The sequence below is a fragment of the Eufriesea mexicana genome, unplaced genomic scaffold (genome assembly GCF_001483705.2).
Source record: "Eufriesea mexicana isolate 0111107269 unplaced genomic scaffold, ASM148370v2 scaffold2338, whole genome shotgun sequence".
In the NCBI taxonomy this organism is placed as follows: domain Eukaryota; kingdom Metazoa; phylum Arthropoda; class Insecta; order Hymenoptera; family Apidae; genus Eufriesea; species Eufriesea mexicana.
The window spans coordinates 341,692-364,713 of NW_016910416.1; the positions used below are offsets into that span (position 1 = coordinate 341,692).

General features: G+C 28.8%; 1 protein-coding gene across 1 annotated transcript in view; it reads left to right on the top strand.

Moving 5' to 3' along the window:
- Positions 1-2,698: 2,698 nt before the first annotated feature.
- Positions 2,699-23,022, top strand: part of LOC108549903 (neurotrimin) — a 101,941-nt gene continuing 81,617 nt past the window's right edge. Inside the window, exons 1-3 of the mRNA XM_017903473.1 lie at positions 2,699-2,719; positions 2,777-2,984; positions 16,488-16,646. Of these exons, the coding sequence (XP_017758962.1) occupies positions 2,699-2,719; positions 2,777-2,984; positions 16,488-16,646 (388 nt within the window). The remainder of the gene's footprint in view (positions 2,720-2,776; positions 2,985-16,487; positions 16,647-23,022) is intronic.

Here is a 23,022-nt window from a genome sequence, read left to right on the forward strand (position 1 = left end):
AGTTAAAGAGTCACAGCGAAATTTTAACATGTATTTGACGCGTTAAAGTCATTATGCCGTCTAAAAGCTGAATTCTCTTAAGCTTAGCCAACTTTCAGCACACAATAGAACAAAGAAGCATTTACCGACAGTGTTATGCCTAACAATAACTTGCTCTTCGTTTGAAAGATAGCGATGTACGATATGCTTGGAGATACACCGGGGTGATTTCTCTGGTCATCGTCCCGAATAATAGCCTTACTTAGGCAAAATACATGCTGTCTCGCGCATGCAGATTCGTTCAATGAATGCATCGTGATATAGTATCAAGAATATCGAGTAAGGTTTACCGATATACACCTAGAGAATAGGAAATTATTAAATAATATTTGTGCATAAAATATAATGTACTAAAATATTGTACAAATGAAATGATTTATTTTCAGCATATTGAGCAATGTTTAGTGAAATGTACCTAGAGATTAAAAAATTATTAAATAATATTTGTGTATAAAATATCATGTATGAAAAATTTGAATTTGAGTTCGCGTTTGACTTTGAATTTTAATTTTAATTTTAATTTTAATTTATTTTCAATTGGATCTAAACTTGAATTTGATTTTATTTCATTTATCTTATTTTATTCATTTCATTTTTTTAATTTATTTATATATCTCTTTCATTTATTTATGAGTTTTTCTCCATGCTGTGATGAATATATTGTACACATAACGAATTTTCTTAATTTTTTGAAGAACATTAATGTATACTCAAAAATCTGATGGAATATGAGTTACTTATTGATGCTCGATCAAAATGAAATATGTTAATGCCACCTTAAATAAAATAACATAAAAAAAAGGGAAAAGAAATGAATCATAAAATTTAAAGAACGAAATGGCCTTATCCAGATATTGCTTAAGCGTGCCGTTGTAACAAATATACCGTAAAGTATATAATAAATGATATCAAGAAAAGTTTCACAAGCATTTGATACAAAATTTCCCAAGTTCTGTCTCTTTGAAGATACGTTATTTATTTTAGTTGACCCGAATCCGAATTTGGAAACACGATCAAAGCAGCCACTACAAACCTTGCTCTCTTTGACCAACAGACACTTTTACACACAGATAAACAAAAAATATACACAAAAGTATACAAACGTATATAACTTTAAGCTCGACTTTTTAAAAAATTTTTATTTTCAGATTTATATTACGCTAAGATATTTGTCCTCATATTGGACTAACCCAAACAACATATACTTTTCGAGCTACGTAAAATGAAGGCTAGTTTACCTGACAAGTACATAAGCAGAATTTTTGTAGTAAAATTTTTGTAAATTTGTAAATATATAGAAAAGTATGCAACATATGATGTTTCCATTTGATACACTTTTATGTTTGTAATATTCAAAAATGTGTTCCAAATATTTCAGTATCAATCTGAAATGGCCAATACGATTTCACAGAGAAAGTGCTATTTGTTTATATTGTTTTGTTATTTATTTTAATAATTTAATATTTTATTCATTACAAATAACCTATAATAGATAAAACATCTAAAATGTATTTGTATGTAATATAATGTAAAATGTATGTCTTTTAATAATAGCTTCTTACTATTTTTGAACTGAATTTACTAATAATACAAATATTATTATCGATTGTGTAGACATTAGATTCTATCAATTAAGCCGTTCACTGCACAAATTGATTAACTCCATAAAATAAAAAGTAGAGAAATGCAATGAAATAATGTATATTGCTTTTTAAAATTATATAATTTTATAATTTATAATTTATAATTTAAATCGAAATAAATATTGTAGAATGCATAAATACGAATGTAACTTTCATCTAACGGTATATAAAATTTATAAGAAAAGATAGCCAAAAGGTAATCGTTAGTAATGTTACCATTTTTATGTTACTGGAAGAGTTAATCGGTTTGGCAAGTGAAAAAAGTAATAAATTTGAATTTTACTAAATTTTACTTAAATTCTGATAAGACGGCACTAAAAAATTCACGGTTATCATTCATGGCTTTGCTAGTGCATTTGAGTTGCATTATTGCAACGATTTACATTAGAATACGGAGTTAATCAAAGTGACCTCTGTAATAAATTATATTATTATCAGTGGGCAAAAAATTTTTGTCGTTTAATGGTGTTAATCTTAATTATCAGAGAAAGTTAGAATAAATATAAAAAGTCATAACTATACCAAGTGCTTTGACACTTAAATTTAAGATTTTTCAAAAAGTGAAATTAATAGATTTGTGCAGTGAACGACTCAATTCATGGAAACCTTGAATAGTTGAATATGTCTTCTTTTCATTTTCTATTAATATATAAATTAGTTTTATTGATTTCTTCTTACAATGTCCGGACAAGAAATATTCCTGTGAAAATTACTATTTATAGCAATGTTTATTCATACTAATCATCTTGATATTATCATTAACCTATTCTCGTACAATAAAAGTAGAAAAATGAATCCACCTTTAACAATACAATATTATCAATATTATCAATGTATTAATTGATTAACAATTTAAGATTATCGGTATTAAATCTTATCAATATTCGTAGACAATATTTGTATAAATTGTTAATTTTAATTATTACATTAATTTAATGTTATTATCGTATCGACATAAAATTCCTGATCCAAGTTAATAGAAATTAAAGTAAAATCGATATTGCAAATGAATTAAAATGATTGACAATAAAGGTGACGTCTATCGAGATTGTTCAAAGAAATTACACGGTTTCATTTTTTATTCTCTTTTTCAGGTTGCATGGTTGCGAGTGGACACGCAGACTATTTTAACGATAGCGAAACACGTGATCACGAAAAATCATAGAATTGGAGTATCGCATACAGAGCCGAAAACATGGCATTTAAACATACGCAATGTTGAGGAATCCGATCGAGGTGCTTACATGTGCCAGATCAACACCGATCCGATGAAGAGTCAAATCGGTTACTTGGAAGTTGTAGGTTGGTTGTTCGTTGTATTTTATATATTTTGCTTCATGTTTAACGTTGCATTATGTATGCATTGTAATTTATTAGATGAAAGGCTTTATGTAAAAACAAAAATCTATAAAATTATTTTAATTTAAAATATTAAAAGCTTCTTATTTTGTGTTTTCAAATTTAATATTATGTATCCTTTCACGTCTTATGTTATTAAATAGAGTGAAAATTCTTTAAAGTCATTTCATTTCATAATATTTAAAAAACACTGAAACACTGAAAATCTATACAATAATTTTGTAATGCGATACAAGGTATACTTGTATCTAAAGTCTATGAACAAGTATTAAAAAGTATGTATTTTTATACCACATATTATTAAGTGAAGTTAAAATCTAGAACTATTTAATTTTGTAAAGCTATTCATGTATTTTGTGTATTTTCAAGTTGAATATCATTTAATTTTTTATATCTTTTGTTATTAAATGCAAAGTTCCGTACATGCAGAATACTCTTTAAAATGATTCCACTTCAAAGTATGTAGAAAATACAAACAAATATTGGAAAGCTATGTAGACCTTTTATGTATTTTCTAATCTGATATTACTTATTTGGCTATATTATACATTAGAGAGATTACAAATAACAATCTTCAAAATTATTTCATTTTGAAATATTTAGAGAATGTACACGAGCATTGAAAAGAAATTATTGTATTATGTGTGTGTTCAAAACCAAAATAATTTATTATAGCTGCCTATTTAATATATTATTAGATTTTATGTCGCACTAAAAATTTGTATAATTATTTTATTTTTTAGTATTTAGAAAACAAGTAATTATTACATTTATTAATTTTATTAATTAATATATTTATTAGAAATAGTTTACCTATAGATAATATTCGTAATGAAGTACTCGTAACAGAATTAAAGATGTCATTAAATAATCATTTGTTTAATTTAAAATGAATTGGGTATTTAAGTTCAGCTGTTAGTCATCCTAATTCAAAATATAACATATACAATCTAATTTACTAAATAATACCTTTTATCGCGTGTAATTCCAGCATTTAAAGGCTTTCTACACTCCAATAAGGATTTATCCTCTTCTATTAGCTTCGCTATAATATCGCGGAAAATTACGCATTTACATTTGTGCAAGCTATTATAATTCCATTCTCGATCATTTTTGTTCGTCGAATTAATCTATTTTGTCTTTGTTAACTCCTCATATTTGTATTAAAATAATTTCCATTTCGTGACAGTAAATTAATGTTAGAAATTGAAGCTTTTCGTCGTTCATTATATTTTCACAAATTTGTCTCTTTTATTTCGTAAAGATAGGTTTGTGACTTGAGATAATAATGCAAGTACATGTACCTATGTGATAAAAACTACTTACTGACAAAAATTATAAAGCAAGGTAATAATTTGAGAATTTTTGTATGTTCTTCACCATTTGAGATGTATAGACTATAATTAAAAATAGATTCTATACAAGATATTCGAAAAAAATTTGTTATTAATTTTATTTTATTTTTAGTTTAAACCTATGTATTTCAAAAGGTGGAATGTATACAAAAATTCGCAAATGGTTACGTTGTTTCTCAACTTTTATCAGTAAGTGAATCTATTTATTTTCATCGCACCATTTTAGATAGTATTATCTATATTTGCTATATTAAGACATAAACAATAAAAAAATTTGATAATTTAATAATTATAAAAATATCATTTTCGTTCATCGATGCAATAATATAAACTCTTAATTTATCACACAAAAATATAAATGCATAAACATGAGAACATAAACGTTACCATATTAGTATAAAACATGAACAAAGTCATAATTTATACAAACATTGAAACATAGAAACATAAATATAGATTAAAAAAAAATACATCAGAAATTATTATCTTCGAAACTTTAAACAGAATATCATTATTAAAAATTATAGACTATAATCTTTCGTAGCGTCTCCTTTATCTCTAAAATACCTGTAAACTTCCTCGACATAAACTGCTCGAACTTTTCAACGAAGCTTGATGAAACTTTTTACCGCTTTTCTTCGGAAACCTCCTTAATATTTCTTTTATTTGGTAAGTCGTTTTTATTTTCATTCGATCTTCGACATGCTTTATCGCGTTTTAAAGAAGAAAGGAAAGATTATTTAAATGGACTGAACAATACTTAGCAAAACCTCGATTATTTATAGTTGAATCAAACTATAAAGTAGAATTTAATTTTTAAATTCTCAAAATTCGAATTCGGAATACCGGTTTTATTTTGTAAGGGAGATATTTTCCTTTAGGAATTAACGTCTTAACAAAATTTCTGTATATACTTTTAATATAGGTTATTTAATTTTTATTTTAATATTAATTATTATAGTTTCAATTATTTAATTGTAATTTTTCTTGTATAGTCATTTACATGTTAATTTTCATCCTAGTCATTGTCATTTGAATTATTTAATTTTTGTTTTAAATTTAAACTGAATGATTAGCTTTTCCAATATATTTTTTATTTTGTATTCATTTTTCGCCTACCAAATCATAGCAAATACACAATTATAAATAAAATTTCTTAATAAAAAAATTTATTTTCCACACTTTCTTATGCTCGTATATATTTATTACAAATTAATAAGAATATTATGTAAGAAAAACAGTTTTCTATAGCAATCCTATTTACTACTAACTAATTATTAAATTAAACATTGTATAAGAATGTTGCTTATAATTCCAACTTTGCTGTGTAGCTATAAATATTCGTGAATTAATTACAGAAACCTGGAAATTTATTAATTTTCTACTACCGAATAAGTAGAAATTTTACCGCCTGCGATCAGCGCCATCTATGATTTGGGCTCAAAAATCAAGAAAGTGATAGGAATATAGAATAGGCAAGGAGGTCGTCTATACCTGGTAACGTGACAGACAAGGACAGAGTGGGGATAGAAAAGGATAGAAGGGCTCCGATAGAGAAGAGTTAATAAATTACTCAATTTTCGTAATTAATTTATGAACTTTTATAATTTCATTGCAAAGCTGGAACTTCGGGCAACATTCCTATATAACCTTTGTAAAGAATTTAACACTAAATTGTAAGTTATTAATTATTGTTTGATGGCGTCTATGATTTCGTAACGACGACCATCGCGACCTTCCGTGAAAATATTTATTACTAAACAAAACTGAAATCAAAATGTGATCAAAAGTTATATGAGAAGATTCGCAAGAACATTGTTATTGTAATGAGTGCATAAAGTTTCATAAATTAATTGCGTAAAGGATAGTAATTAATGAAAAACCAATGGCGTCTTCGACAACAATTCAAACACTCCGTAGAGTAATCATTAATAATTAATTAATTAGGAACAAATTTATATCGAAAAATATATGTGAAAGTTCTTGAAGGATCTACCTTTACGATGCAATTACAAAAGTTCATAAATTAATCATAGAAATTGAGCAATTCGTTAATTTTCTAGTACCGAATGAAAATTCAAACGACAACGGTTCAAGGTTCCAGTCCAATCTCATAGATGGCGCTGATCGAAGGCGCTTGAATTTGAATCGGTTATCCTAATAAATTAATTCGACACTGGAAAATTAACAAATCCTGCGATTCCGTAATTAATTCATGAATTTTTATAATTGCATCACAACCTCGGTGAAATAATTATTACAAAATAATTAATTAAAAAAGGAATTAATTTATCCAGAATTACCAAAAGGGTCAAATGCATAAAAGGAATAAATATATATATTTACTTTCCTATCAGAATGAAATCAATAGTAACTTTTAATAGAACAACTATAAATTTGCAATATTTTATGCATGAGACCACTTTGGCAATTCCAATATTAAAATGAATCGAACTCTTGGTACAAGTATGCTGTATCATTTATTTAACTATACTGTATAAAACAAAACTTAATCTGTAATATTAATTGTATAATTCTTGCAGAGTTTACCTTCCATGAAACAAATCTGCAAACAAAATTGGTCTATTACTCTCAGATTTTGAAAAAGATTACTTTCTTAAAAAATACGTAATTTATAAGAGATCTTTCTCTTACCCACTTTTCATATGCAGTTGTACTCATTGCTTTTGCAGAATTATTATTGCAAAATAAAATAAGGTGCTAAATACCCAGCTTCTACCCACAATATCCTTTCCATTTCAGTCGTACAGTAGTGCTCGTATCTTATCGATTAATGTTTGATTAAGCATTTCCAATTATTTGAGGTGTGTACAGTGTCGTAAAATTTAGTATAATTACTTTCTATCTGCACCAATTCTTGGATTCTCGAATGATAAACCCTTCTGTTTCTTTTATCGCATTTAAATCTGTATGTTATTCAACTTTGCTTCTGCTGCTACAATGCAATTAAACAATCTCTGTAATGCTTTAATATTTGATTCCATAACATAAATCCTCATAAAATTAATAAAATCTAAGACTATCGTCACATACTTATTTCTATTCCATGTCTCTGGCTCTATAAACTTACAGAAATCAGAATGTTTTGTCTCCAACTGGCTTCTCAACCTTGTTCTTGTCTCTCCAAATGGAGTCTTCGATTGCTTTGCTTCACAAAAATATCCTGCATTCTGCAATTCCTGTCTTTAGTACTCTTATCGTTAATTTTATTTTCAATACTTTCATGGACAACTCTTTCATATTCCCTATACATAGATTTCCCAATTTTCTATGAAACTCTACCAGCTTCTTCTTCCTCTCTACTAGTATAAAGTCCATTGCATTACACATATTCCTTATGAATATTTCTTCTTCGTCTGTATGAATTATTACTTCATATACTTTGAACATTACTTCACTACCTTCTCCAGTTATCAGATTTACTGACAATAAATTCTGTATCAAGTGTAGAACACAAACAATATTCAAGAATCTGGATTTATTCTAACTTTCGCTTTAACTTCCATGGAAATACTTCTTTGCACTAATCCAAATTCTACACTTACTTCTTCCTATTTTTTGAAAATATTCTAGTTTATTAACCATGTGGCTCGTTGTTCTGGAGTCCAAAATCCATTATTTTGTTCCATCATTCTCAGTCAAGAAGCACGTGTTGTTTTTTTTATTTTGATCTCCTTTTCTTTCCTTTATGTTTTTAAAATAACAGTACAAATGATTTTTTCCAATTAATTAGATTTCTTACATGAAACACACAGGGAGTACACTTCTTGAGTCTCGTCTTTTCTTGCTAATCCTAGAAATTTTTCTAATTTTTATCCTAATCTTCCACAACTGACACCTTTAATTTCTTGGTTACCTTTATTTTTTCTCCAACATGCATGTGCAAGATGACTATTTGAGTTGCACTTGAAACGCCTTATCTCCTAAGCTTTGAAGGCAGATTTAGTTTGATCAGCTTTTCCCCTTGCTTCCTTGGTAATCTGTTGAGATGTGAAATCGACTATTCTCTTTTCTTATTTCTGCATTATCATCCAGATACTTGCAAATACACAATACCTATGTGGCAATGTAGTTAAGATTTTAGTTATAAGCATTGTTTTTTCTATCTTAATTCCTAATGCATGAAATTTAAAGACTTACCTGTCAGCCACGTAATGTGAATTATTATATCATGTTCAAATTTAGATTTATGCATGAAAAGTTCCTCTGGAACAGAATATCATTTCTATTCTGTATTCTCCTCGTAGATATTGCTTAATTTTATCCATATCTCATGACTTGACGTACAGGTTGGTGTATCAAGTAATAATACTTTCCCTATGGTTGAAACTATCATATTTTGTAATTACACATTGTTAGCCAATCTTGTTCGCAGTTTCCTACATTTCTTAGTTCTTTGATTATATGTCAATACAAACCTTAAGACCATAGCGTGAAGACCACTGTAAATTTTGAAATATGATATCCATCTTGATCCCTCCATCCATTGATTCTTCCAATTTCTTTAAAAAAAATTAATTATTAATTATTATTGTACCGAATGTTTGAATTGTTGTCGAAGGCGTCATTGGTTTTTCGTTAATTACTATCCTTTACGCAATTAATTTGTGAAACTTTATGCACTCATTAGAAAAACAATGTTCTTGCGAATCTTCTCATATCACTTTTATTCACATTTTGGTTCTAGTTTCGTTTAGTATTAAATTTTTTCACGAAAGATCGTAATGGTCGCCGTTGCGAAATCATAGACGCCATCAAACAAAAATTAATAACTAACAATTTAGAGTTAAATTCTTTACGGAAATTATATAAGAATGTAGCCTAAAGTTCCAGCTTTGCAATAAAGCTATAGAAGTTCACAAATTAATTACAGAAATTGAATAATTTATTAACTTTTCACTGTCGGAGCCCTTCTATCCTCTTCTATCCCCTCTCTGTCCTTAGCTGTCACGTGACCTGGTGTAGACGACCTCCTCGCCTATTCTATATTCCTATCACTTTCTTGATTTTTGAGCCCAAATCATAGATGGCGCTGATCGAAGGCGCTTAAATTTGAATCGGTTATTATCCTAATGAATTTATTCGGCAGTGGAAAATTAATAAATTTCCAAGTTTCTGTAATTAATTGACGAATATTTATAGGTACACAGTATAGTTGGAATTATAAGCAACATTCTTATAGAATGTTGAATTTAATAATTAATTAATAGTAAATAAGATTGCTATAGAAAACTGTTTTTCTTACATAATATTTTTATTATTTTGTAATAAATATATACTAGCATAAGAAAGCCCAGAAAATAAATTTTTTTATTAAGAAATTTTATTTGCAATTCTTTATTTACAATGTTTTCATAGGCGAAAAATTAATACAAAATAAAAAATGGATTGAAGAAACTATTTACTATGGACGGAAATCGAACCCCGTTCTTCCAGCATAGGAATTCTTGACTGTCGCCGTTAAGTCACCACGTCACTTGAAAACTACTGGAAATAAATCTGTAGTTACGGAAGTAGTAAAACTTTAATCGCAAATATCTCAAAAACTATTGAGTAGTTGCGGCTATAATGATTTATTTTCTTAAACTGCATGACGCTATCTACAAAGCTGCAAAGTTTCAGCTAAATCAGTGACCCGAAAGACTTGCACTCTCCTTGTTAATAAAATTTACGTATATGTGCTTACTTTTGTATGAATTATTTAGTTTATTTTATTCTTAGATGATAAGATGAGCAGTAGATACTCGTATTCTTGTCACAGTAGCAATCAGGTCTCTGCAGGCCAAATACATTTCTAGCGCTTTGCTACCCTTCTCCGGTAGCAATTACTTCAGCATAAATCCGCGGATTAGCGTGGACGGAGATATGGTCTGAACTTGAACTAAAGAACTGTGTTCAGTTTCCTTAAACATTTTTAGTGCATTCTTTTTGCGTAGTATACGTATTGTCTAAGACAGTTTGAAGAATATTACTAAACATTATTTAAAATGCTGCGTGGTTTAATATTTTTTAATATTTTTAATATTACTTTGATTAAAAATTCCAAAATTTAGGTTAAATTTTTTCTCAATCTCTATTATAACTTACTGCATTTAGCTAGAAATGACGAATTTTCATTTACCAGTGTTTTCTTCATTTTTCTTTGTTTTTCGTTTCAGTCGTTCTTAAATGAAAATTTATTGTAAAATATGACATCGAGAAAGAAATGTCAACGAGTAAAGGAATCGTACAGAAATAATTATTAAGTGAACAGAACACATCTGATTTACATTTTATGTTTATTCTTTTCTTCTTTTTTTCCATTCTTTTTTTCAGTTTATCTCGCAAATTTATAATCTAATTAATTTATGTTCATAGTCTTTTTACAGCTCATCTTCAGCTTTAAATAGATTTTTGCCCCTCTAACTCATCTTTATTATATTTATCTCCTCCATAGTGCAACCAACAATGACAAACCAAAATTAAGTAGAGATCAGCAGCTTTAAGTTGATTACCAATTATTATCTCTTTGCACTCGGCGATCTTTTCGTTACAGAGAAATAGCAATTTGAAGACTTCCTTCCATAAAATCGACGATATTTTCAAAACGGTAAATGAGAAGTGTAAATTAACAATAAAATGTAGAATTATTTTACCTCGATATTCCACGCGTTGTTGAGCAATTTTAATTTCGAGATATTAATTAATAACGATCTTCAAAATCTGATTAAATGGCGACTGAGCGTCGCCTCTCGATTGCAAAGGGTTATTACTAGCATAGGAAGCTTTTTTGATTCTTTTGCTTTAAGTGAAATCTTAAGGCTGGTAGCTAAATTATATTTTCCAGTAAGTTTTCGTAAGCAATACTTCTGTACGAATATTATCAACGTTACTAAAATTCAATGAGCAAAACTGACACGACCATGTCATACGAATATAGAATCAAATGCATGACTAGAAAATTAGATACACTCTATGAGGGACAAATATAAATAAACAATATTTAGCCTAATTAAATATCCTAATATATTTATATATCATATAATTTATTAATCATTAAATTCAGTAATAACACGAACGTGTAAATAAAAGTTGTATCAATAAAAGTGTATATATTTTTGCACCATGCAACAATAAATTTATTTTTTATTTTATTTCTTTATTTCGTGTTGTTATAATGAATGTCGATGTTATTAGTACGATGAAAGGTATTTTTATCATTCAATGGAATATCGATTATTACTTTTATTGATACAACAGTTAATATCGTGTTTGATAATATCTGTATGATGAATATGTATAATATTTTATTGAGAATATTCAGTAACATTCCACATTGGAAACACCCTTTCTTTTTAAAGAAAATTTTTGCGATATATGTGTAAAGAGTAACTTTAATTCTAATAAATAATAATTGTAACAAATTTTGCTAACATTGGTTGTTGAATATCTGAGTAAATGATTCGTCAACAACTTCCTTTTGTGTTCATATCACAAATTGTACTTATATTGCTTATATAATCTTATATTGCAAGTTACATTCGATTTATCATATTTACATTTCCACTATATTCTATGTGATATTCATATTTATGTTATATTTTATATAATATCCTTATTTATATTATATTTTACGTAATATGTATATTTATAATATTTTTCGTATGTATATTTTTTTTATATAGTATTCTAATTTAAATTATTATATTATGTATAATATGTACGTTTGTAATAAATTTTGTGTGATATTCGTAGTTATGTTATTTTTCATGCAATATGCCTATTTGCATAATACTTCATATAATCTTCATGTTTATATTCCATTTTATGTGATATTCGCATGCAATTTATATTTTATACAACATTTACATTTGTATTATGTTTGTCATTCATAAACATCATTGTTTCCTCTGTGACTAACGTCAGTATGTTTTCCATTCAACACTGCGCGTTCAACTTGATACATTTTAAGTAGACAATATGTATATTTCCGTGTACTGTTTTTAAAACAAGCAAAAATGTAGAATAAGCAAGAAGACGAAAAGCACAAGGCAGAATGGTGTAGCAGTTAAACGTTATGGTAGGGTGTATTTTTTAGTGACTTTGAATGGGTAATTGTATTTTTCATACAGTAGAGTAAATATAATTGCTTTTCTGATAAAATTAGTTAAAAAATTTTGTCCGTAAGTTATAGCGAAATAAAAAGTACCAATTTGTTTATTAATATTTATTAAATTCTTGAATGCAATTTTTCCGAATGTAATTATCCCCCGTTTTTTAATTATAAGTTTTACACAGAAACGATCTTACTGTTGAACTCGTTTTGTTGTCACTTTCGAAATTCCTTTGCTCAATAATAAATTTACATAATTAAAAATTATATTGTATTCTGTACAATGTTGAATAAAAAATAAATGACAAGGAAAAAATTAGAGAAAAGAATGTTAAGAAAATATTCTAATTAAGAAGAAAAAATTAACAAAAAACTACAATAATTATATTTTGTTTTGGCAGTATGAAAGATTTCATTGTTTAATATTAAGTTTATCGTTAAGTTTATCTCGTATAGAAACATTCATCGAGATATTGAATGAAGAAAAAATAATAATAAAAGAATTTCAAAGAAGATGTCTAAAAAATACTCTAATTTGGAAAAAAAACATAAAAATAACGGAAAATTATAATAATTACATTTTATCTTGACGGATTGCTATTTTTACTTGTTAAATGTTGAATTTACCTGGTACAAAGTTATACTGTATTCGAAACAATATTGAACGTAAACAAAGTGGTTGGAAAAAATTGGTGAAAAGATGTTAAAAAATTTTGTTGTATTTTGAAATTTCATTGTCAAATGTTGAACGTTTCTGACACAATATTGTATTATACCATGATATCAAATAAAAAAAGAATCGTAGGAAAGAAGAATGACAAAAATATTTGGAAGAAAGGAGTTGCAAAAATATTCCGCTTTGAAAAAGAAAACAAAAGGGGAATTATTATAGTTATATATCAAATTACCAGTGAATAATATATGTTTATAGCAAATTAACTCACGAAATAATTAATAAAATAATAAACGTGATTTTAATCGTGCTGGTTGAGAATTCAAGGAAGCCAGAGTATCTTCTTAGCCTCGATTGAATTTCTGTTCAGCGTTCGGCGATAATCCTAGCAACTTCGTTACTCAACTTTACTCTTTGCTTAATAGCACGTGTACTGTAATGCGTAATAAGTTTTAAGGGAGAAGTCTTAGGAAGCAGATTCTGGCCAGGTACTGTATCGTTAATTACTTACCTTTGCTAATAGGTCCATTAGAAATTTAAAATAATTTTCATTTAATATCCGGACCATTGTGAATATATTTCTAAAAAAAAACAAATTTAAAAGTTCAATAAGTATAGGAATCGTCTATTATCGCCTGTTCTAATTATCCTCGAAAATATATTAATGAAACAATTTTCAAGACAATGGAATTTATTTCGGAAGAACGAATGGTGATAAATATATCATATTTCCACTAAATATACAACATAAATGTCATAAATGTCATCGTAATTAAATATAATTTTAATGGAACAAAATTAAAGCCCTTTGGAATTAATTTCGCCATTATTCAATAAAAATTTAATTCAATAAAAATTTAGCGAGAAATTTAAATATAGTAATAAATTTTCATAAGTACTAAAGTCCTTAAGAGATTCAATACCCTTCACCAAATTATGATATTACACAAATCATTTACTACTAAAATAGCAGTCATTAACAGTCGTATAAATTATGATCTAAATTGAGGTGTATTAGTTAACACTTTGATTGCCACGTTGGTTATATATGACTGGCCATGGATTTTCCTGTGACGCCATGGTGGTCATTGGTGATCAGAACGTTTGAATTATTTGTAAAACTATAATTATCAAAATTGAATGAAAATTGACAATTAGCGCATTTTGAATATAACCGTCAATTAGAAGATACTTTGAAATAAAAAGTACTTCATTGCAAAATTACAAATTTTTATTATAAGATCGATTAAAAAAATATTAGAATAAATCTTGCATCTAGCGGTGCACTCCCGTGGTGTTCTAAGCAAAACATGTGATTTCGGCATGGCAGTTAAAGAGTTAAATTGTAATTTATTGATTTAAAATTATATTAGAAAAAATAAATTGTATGTATGACAGCACTATGCTAATAATCGAAGGTAAATATTTAAAGGGAAAGCAAAGAACATATTGACAATCGATATTGAACTCAATTGACTTTTCATAATGTGTTGATCGGAAAATAATATCGGATCCTGTGATGATAAATCATACTAATCTTCTCAAGTCCAATTTATTTCTTAATCCGCTATAAATTGCCCTCGATTATCTACCATTGTTTCTCAACCAGAAATTTCAATGCGTATGCTTTAAAAACATTCTTATATTTTAAAAAAGAAATACTTGTGGTAAAAAGGATCGGGTTTATAAAGATTTAACTTTATACTTTGATTTATATTTTATTCTCTGGCGATACAAGTATGCGAAGGCTTGAGTCTTGTACGATGCGTGATGCAAATCGTTGACTGTTGAAGGAGTGTCTTCCCTTGAACCGTTCGGCCAGGTTTTTATAAGCCCTATGACGACTCATTGCGTCACTTGGTCCTGCTTCGAGAATTGATAATCTTGATGGTCCCTCGAAGCAAACATATATATATCGATGTAGGGTGACGCCATCCAAATAAAGACTCCTCTCACATACTTTTGCACCTTGTTCATTCTCAGGTAAAATTGTGTACAGCTTGAAATTGCTTAGGCTACCTCTATGTCACTCTAAATAACGTTACATCTAAAAATTATTCGAACAATTTTCAAAATTTGAAAATTCAATTTGTTATTTGCGTTAATTCTGTTGTTCATTCGTTGAAACTTGTAAACAACATAAACATCTTAGTAAGTAAGAATAGATCTCGATGCAGGGTGACGCCATCCAAATAAAGATTCCTCTCATAATCCTTAGCTTTATCCTAAGTAAGCTTATGCTTGGTAAATGTCGTAAGTTGGTTGCAAATGTCAATGAAAAGAAAATACATCATTATTTATCTGTTCTTAAATTAGTATTTATAACAAAGGAACTTTGAAAGTGGAATAATAAATATTTGTTTTATAACTGGATAAGCAGTTGTAAGTGTATGTGAGAGTAAGCGAGCTCCAGTTACCGATAAGGCGGCGTGAGTGACGAGCACGTAGCAGTGATAACCGGAGTCTCAAAACGAAACGGCGATCCGCTTGATCTGCGCGGCGGATTAACAAAGCAGGCCCATGTAAGATATGCGATCAATATGCGATCGATACTGGGACCGTGCTAAATAACAATAAGGCCCTGCGCGTATGCACAATGAACGCGCGCAGGAAGACGATCGTCGTCTGTTGGCGTAAGAATCGTAAGAACGATTGCGACCGGTGTATGCCCATCACGTGTGTGCCGTGAATATTCGTGATTACTTTGTATTTTATTTCCCTACTTTATTAACCCTTTGACTGCCCCGCCGAAATCACATGTTTCGCTCAGGACGTCACGGGAGTATTTCTATTATTCAAAGCATATAATGGCAAAATAATAATAAATTGATGAGATAAGACAATATTGTTACCCAATGGAGCGTTTATCTTATTGTCGGTCACGGTTGATCACCGTGGTGCCTTGGTAACGGTTGACAATTGAATAACTGTCAATTTTCATTCAATTTTTATAATTGTAAGTAGTTCAAGCGCTCCGATCACCAGTGACCACCGTGGCGTCACAGGAGAAACCATGGCCGGTCATATATGACCAACGTGGCAGTCAAAGTATTAATAAATCCCAACAGCCCACCTTTAAAAGTGAGAGTGGCGTGTGAACATTGTATCCAACGGAATAAAGTACAATTGGCCACCGAGTGATAGACTTATTTTAACCCAGCCCTCTGTTCTCCTCTCCTTATACAGTGATAGTAATTATGTATTTTAGCGTTGAAAGATCCATCAATATTTGTTTGATAGGCTTAATATATTTTTTTAAATGAACTTTTCCTTCTTAATGTAATTTGAAATATTTCTATTTTCAGTTTCACCAAATATTTTGGATTATATGACGAGCACGGATATGATAGTCAGAGAAGGCAGTAACGTTACGCTACGCTGTGCTGCGAAAGGATTTCCAACACCAAATATCACATGGAGACGAGAAGATGGAGAAACTATACGTACTGGTTACGGTGATGAAGGTAAGAATAATGGAAAGAAGCTAAACTAGTTTTTGTATTGATTCACTTAACGATTATCGATATTAACCCTTTGCACTCGAAAGGCGCTTCTCAGTCGCCATTTAAGATGGATGTTAATTAATATATCAAATTTACAATTACCCAATGTTGCGTGGAATATCGAAGTAAAATAATTCTACGTCTTAATTTGCATACGATTCCTTATTTTTTTAGAAATATCGTCCACTTTATGACAGAAAATCTTCGAATTATTATTTTTCTGTAACGAGAAAATCACCGAGTGCAAAGGGTTAATATTAATAATATTATTATACCGCAAAGCGTACGACATATTACTCAAAATTTGCTGTAGTCATATACTTAAAAGTTTCTAAGAAAGAATCAATTTTAATTAGATCGACTTTGATTTAAACAAATGAAAATGTAAAGTAACGTGTACTTAATATATATCAAAGAATTGATGAGAAAATTAATTATTACGACCATAATTAATTATTACGTTCAGAATTAACTCATCATTTGCAATTGACAGGTTCGTTTCAGTATTACTACTATTAATATTAATATCAGTAATTATTATTATTAATTGCATTAATATTGTAATTAATTAACATAAATATTGGATGATAAATTTATAAATATTGTATAAATATAAAATTATCAATTAAATATTAGAACTACTTTTGATTTTTTGGGTTAAATAAAAAATGAAACTGTTTTCTTGTTACTGTGATAGATAAACATGGTAGAAAATTTTATTACTTTCAATTTTTGTTAATTTATTATTATTTCTTTAAATCACTATTCTGCTACGCGATTTATATAATATTATATTGATAGTAAATACTCGAAGAATGCAAACAATAAAATTTTATATTTCTAAAATTAATAACCTTATTGAAATCTATTTAATTTTTAAACAGTGTCAATGAAATAATTTTTTAATTAGTCAATTATAACTATAGACTTGATTCTAATTAATGTCTCTAATTATCAAGAGTAATATAAATTGTACTATCATTTCCCATAATAAATAACAAAATGAATACACGGTAGAAATACATATATTGAAACAAGTATATTAAAAAGTATCTTACTTAAGATTAAGAACAAGTGCTTACGTAATATTTTTGAAAAAGAATATTATACTTTAATGATGAGAAAAATGTGAAAATTTATTATAACTTATTAAAATAATTTATTTCACACGTTTCTGTTTCTTGCCAATTTTTACATACTATAAAATCTTGAAAAACTTTTTGAAACCAACTTTTATTTCAGTAAGCAATGATTTTCGAATATTGTTCTTATGTGTTACGCTATTCTCTCATAAAAGTGCGTAGGTACAATTAAATGGTACCTGAAACATTAAGGAAGACTAGTATGACAGTGTTTAAATGAACATTATCCTTGAAGATTGATGAATCTAGGAGCAGCAATTCTTTCCGTTCTGAGATTAGATCTTTCGCCACTATGTTTACACGTGAGAAACTTTTACAAGAAAAATGCATAAAATAGATAAGATAATTTTTATTATTTAATTTTCTAATAATTAAGATAACTTAATTAGATATATAAATTACTTAGGACAGTTACTTTATTTTATTTTAATATAATTTTTCTAACATATGTATATTTTAATATTATTTCACGTTTTGTGGTCTTTTTTGCGCTGTGAACGCACATATTTTTATACTAATTTTATTAAACTGTTATATTGGTTTTGTATTGATTAAATACAATTAATAAATAAAATAAAGTATTGGATATATAAAATTATTTAGACTGAGTATTTTGTTTTATTTTTCTTAAAATATATTTTGTATTAGTTTATATATTAGAGTATTCGTTTTATGATATAAATATTTATTTTACATATATGCATTTCAATTTTTATTCGATTAACAGGATAATCGATAAATAAAATAATTATTTCGTAGTGCTTTAATCCAATTTTTTAACAATATATTCTAATATTAATTTATATATCGATGTCTTCTGTCACAATATAAACACATTTTATTTTATACAAATTTTATTAAATTATAATATAACATTTGCATCGATGACACATAATACTCATAATAAGTATTAAATATTCTTAATCATTGAAATTTACAAAATTTTATAACTAAAACCAAATGGTAATTTTACTGTCTAGTTATCTATAAAAATTTGCTCAGATTTGTAATCATTTTGTCAACTTACAAAATAATTTGTTTTGCAAAATAAAAAAATTTTCCTCATTTATTTTGAACGTAATTTTAAAAGGAATTATTTTATATAAATTTCAGGTAGTATATTGTACCCACATATATTTATTATTTTTGTATAATTTATTATGTAGTCCACTGAAATCAGTTAATCTAGAGAATATCCCGCAGGGAACCAAGAAACTTCTCAAGCATACCTAACACCCCTATTCCCCTGAACGAAACTAACTTGTAAGACTCTGTAATCATATCTCTCTGTAAAATAATTATTCCTTAATATTACGTATATTTTTAATTTTAGTTGCTTCATTTATTTTTACTTATAATTTGAGAATTATTAATATGTATTTGGTATCTGAAGAATTAAACACCAATTTTATATTCAGTGGCTATTGGAATTAAGAAATTTCTAAAAAATACAGGTGATCAGTTTAATTACCAGATGACTTGTATGCAGACTCAAACTGTTCTTAATCCACGTTAATTTACACTTGAAATTTATTTGATACATATTACAAACAACTTTTTCGACCTAAATAATATTTTATTTTGAGTTATTTTGTTTTTAGTTCTAAATTAAAAATTGCAAAAACTAAGCACTAAATCTTTATTAACATACCAAAATTGAGAAATTTCCAGGAAACAATACTTTATCTTATAATAATTATCTTTTTAATTTCGAATTTTAAGCTGTAATACATTACAGTGTTTTATACTGTAATGTATGCATATGGTTACGGGATGGAATTTACGAGGGAATTAATTTTTTGAGATTAAATCAAGCACTTGCTATGACATAAACATTTTGAATAAGTAATTCGAAATTTACATATAGGATGCATGGCCATTGCTAAATAATAATTTAATTTGTTTTTAATGAGATACTATTAATAAAAATTTCCAATTTCTGCTGATCTCAGTATTTTCCGTCGACATAAATGAATTTATATTTATGAATCTACTAATTGCACGGATATAAATATTTTCCAATCTTTCTAGAAATAATAATATTAATAGCAAATAATTATTTTTGTTGTAGAAAAATTTGAAATAAGTTTTAAATGTTGAAAAACAGTATTTAATTTTAAAATAGAAATTAGGTAATCATACATTTCATAAGTTCCATCTCTTAACACTAGATTTACAAAACTAATCACAACTGTTTTCTTTTTTTAAATTAATCCCAATGGATAAAATTTAAATAAAATTCGAAATAAATTTAAAATTGAATGCAAATATTTGATTAGTTACAGAATAAATCACTGCTATTTATAACAAAACCGTTTCTGTTTTTTTCTAGTGAAAGCAAGTTTCAATAGTTTAGAATGTTTATTAATTTCGTAAAAATTATTGAACTAAAAAACAATATAATTTTTTGAATACAAACTTTCTTTTCGATTACATCACTTCTACCAATAGATATAATATAAAAAAATAAAGTTGTTAAAACTGAAATATACCAGTTTCTTTCAATGTTTCTAATATACATGATCATATTAACAGCAAAATTACCAAGTTAAAATGATTAATTTCGTTGTTATGATTATTTAGTTACCAATGACATATAATTGCTTTTGCTAAAATTAATGTTGATTTTTGCTGAAATTTATTTATTTTCATACTAGTACTTTAATTAGCATTATATATCTATAGTATATAGCGGTGCATATCATATTATCTCTGTATAGCTCTCATATTTAATGGTCACTTAGACCATCTAAAGGCGTCTTCAATTTAAGCCCTGAGATAATATTCTTATAGACATACTTTTATGATAATTTACGACTACTAAAACACTGTATAACTAGGCTTCTATTCAAGAACATGGAATCTCTAACTTCTAATACATTCATCAAGAATGATACCACACGATAGGTTACACAGATAATTTGAATTAAAGAGATTACACATGCAATGGCTAAAAGCAAACAATATCACATATTACATGACAATAAGCCAGGTGTAAGGTTGACTTCAAAATAATCTTTCATGAAGAAGTCATAGTTCTCTTAGTTTTCATCTTTACTGTGGATTACAAGATTTTCTAACGCAGGCTAAAGGTATCTTTCGGTTATTCATCAAGAAGTTAAAATTAAAATAACTAGCAACCAAAAGGGTAAGTGTCCGATTATCAAAAGCGATATTCTGAGTACCCTAGCTTAGGATAGTCCCTTGATATTCAGCGTCCATTAATCCCGTTCACTATATCGAAAGCAAGCACCTTCATCGAGGGTACAGTCTCAGGCTCTTGAACCAAAAACCTTCTTCCTCAACTACATCAAGGATGAACCTATCCAAGCGTGAGCAGATAGGTACACATTAATTAGTCGTGAAATATACATTTACTTCTAGCAGTAGTGTCATCATCCATTTAACATCACCATAGAGTACATTCTACTTCAAAATTATTAAACATCCATTCATCTTCTTATTATTAAAATAATCTTTGGTTTCATGAAAAAATAATGTATATAATAGTGGCAAGCAAGCATATAGACGCACTTACCCAATCAATTAACCCCATAGAACAAAGAATATAAATTAATTTTAAATATAAAAGGCTAAATATCGATCACGTACTTCGGGCTTAAAATTGAGAAATATTTTTAATTGGATTTGATCTGTGAACAGCTCAAACGTCATCTCGAGACCTACCATCGCATTCAACAAGTCGATGTCATCCTAAAACATATACGAGCTCACAAGTTCGCAGACCACTCCCTAAAACAATATTATCCCACCACTAACTCATCGTAGTCCTACCACGAGTCTTTGACACAATATCTCGGCAAAGTTCTGTTCCATTTAACCTACAAATTCCTCTCCTTATAATAAAAAGTACCCCACGAAACATTTCGAAGAACATCCTAATTCAAATCAAATGTTACAAGAATAAATATAAGAATTTCCCACAAAGCCGCTGCTTTCGCAATTTTACAGTCGGATTGAAGCCACTATGTTTTATCAAGAATATCCGAATTTCTTAGCGGATGAGTTATTAGCATTCTCGTGAGTTTCGTCGCGGAACAGCTAGGTCTTTAGGGTCAAAACAATTCGATATCGAAATTTTTCTATGCATGCCTTCTGCATGTTTGAAAACTTTTACTTTTATTATGACTTCTCGTGTTACGGAACACTTCCTTGTTCCTTGAAAACCCTAATTTAACGAAATTAGGCGACGGCTCTTAAGATTTGGCTGATAATAGGTCTGAGGGCTCCACGTGGTCTGCACACATTGGGAACCTCAGACACTAGCAAGGGGCCATAAACGGCTGGTAGGGTCACCAGCGCAAGGGTGGACCAAGCGTACCTCACCTTGGCAGAGAGGGTTCCCTCCACCACCGTTTTCGTTTGGGAGAATCTTCCCTTCCTTCAAGGTGACCAATTTGCAGACCAAGGGAACGCCCTTGGACCAATCAGCCAATAATATTTGGTGAGCTCCTGATTTTTTCTAAGATCGATTTTAGGAAAATCGAGGAGCACGGTTCAAAACGAATCTTCAAGCAGGACAGTTCTCACCGAAACGTCGAAGAGAACAGTTCGAGTCTACCAATCGTGACCTCCGAGTTCAATTCATATTGTCGTATAGAGTCTATCGTTCGACTCCAGCCGAGATCTTTCTTTTGCTCGTGCAAATTGAAATAGTTGCCCAATATTAATTTAACGGGCAACATAACGAAATTACGAGGCGGCCTTACAACCCGTCAGAATTTCCACAAAATTCACTCGCAACGCGACATTTTTTGGTCCTTCGAGCCGGATAGTGACCTGTGTTCCGTCCCGGAGAGCGTGTTTATAACATAATTTTATTCTAAGGCTTACACTTTTGCCAGACCTAACGGTCTATTTTATATTTTATACCGCGACTGCAATTCCGGAGGTTCAATGTGCCTCAACGCCGTTCTAGCGGATTAAGCGTACAAAGGTAAAGCGAAATTTAGGTATTTTACTAGAAACCAGACGCGACAGATGGGACCCACTTGTGACAGACCCAACAAGCGACGGACGGACGACACTTATAAATCACGTCATCGACCATCAGAAATCGGCTCCTTGACAGTTTCCTACTCCTTAGCCAAAGGTCCTTATGTCACACCCTCTGTCCAATTAAAACTCTTTACCTTTCCACCACCAACATCTATTTTACCCAATCAGAACTAAAC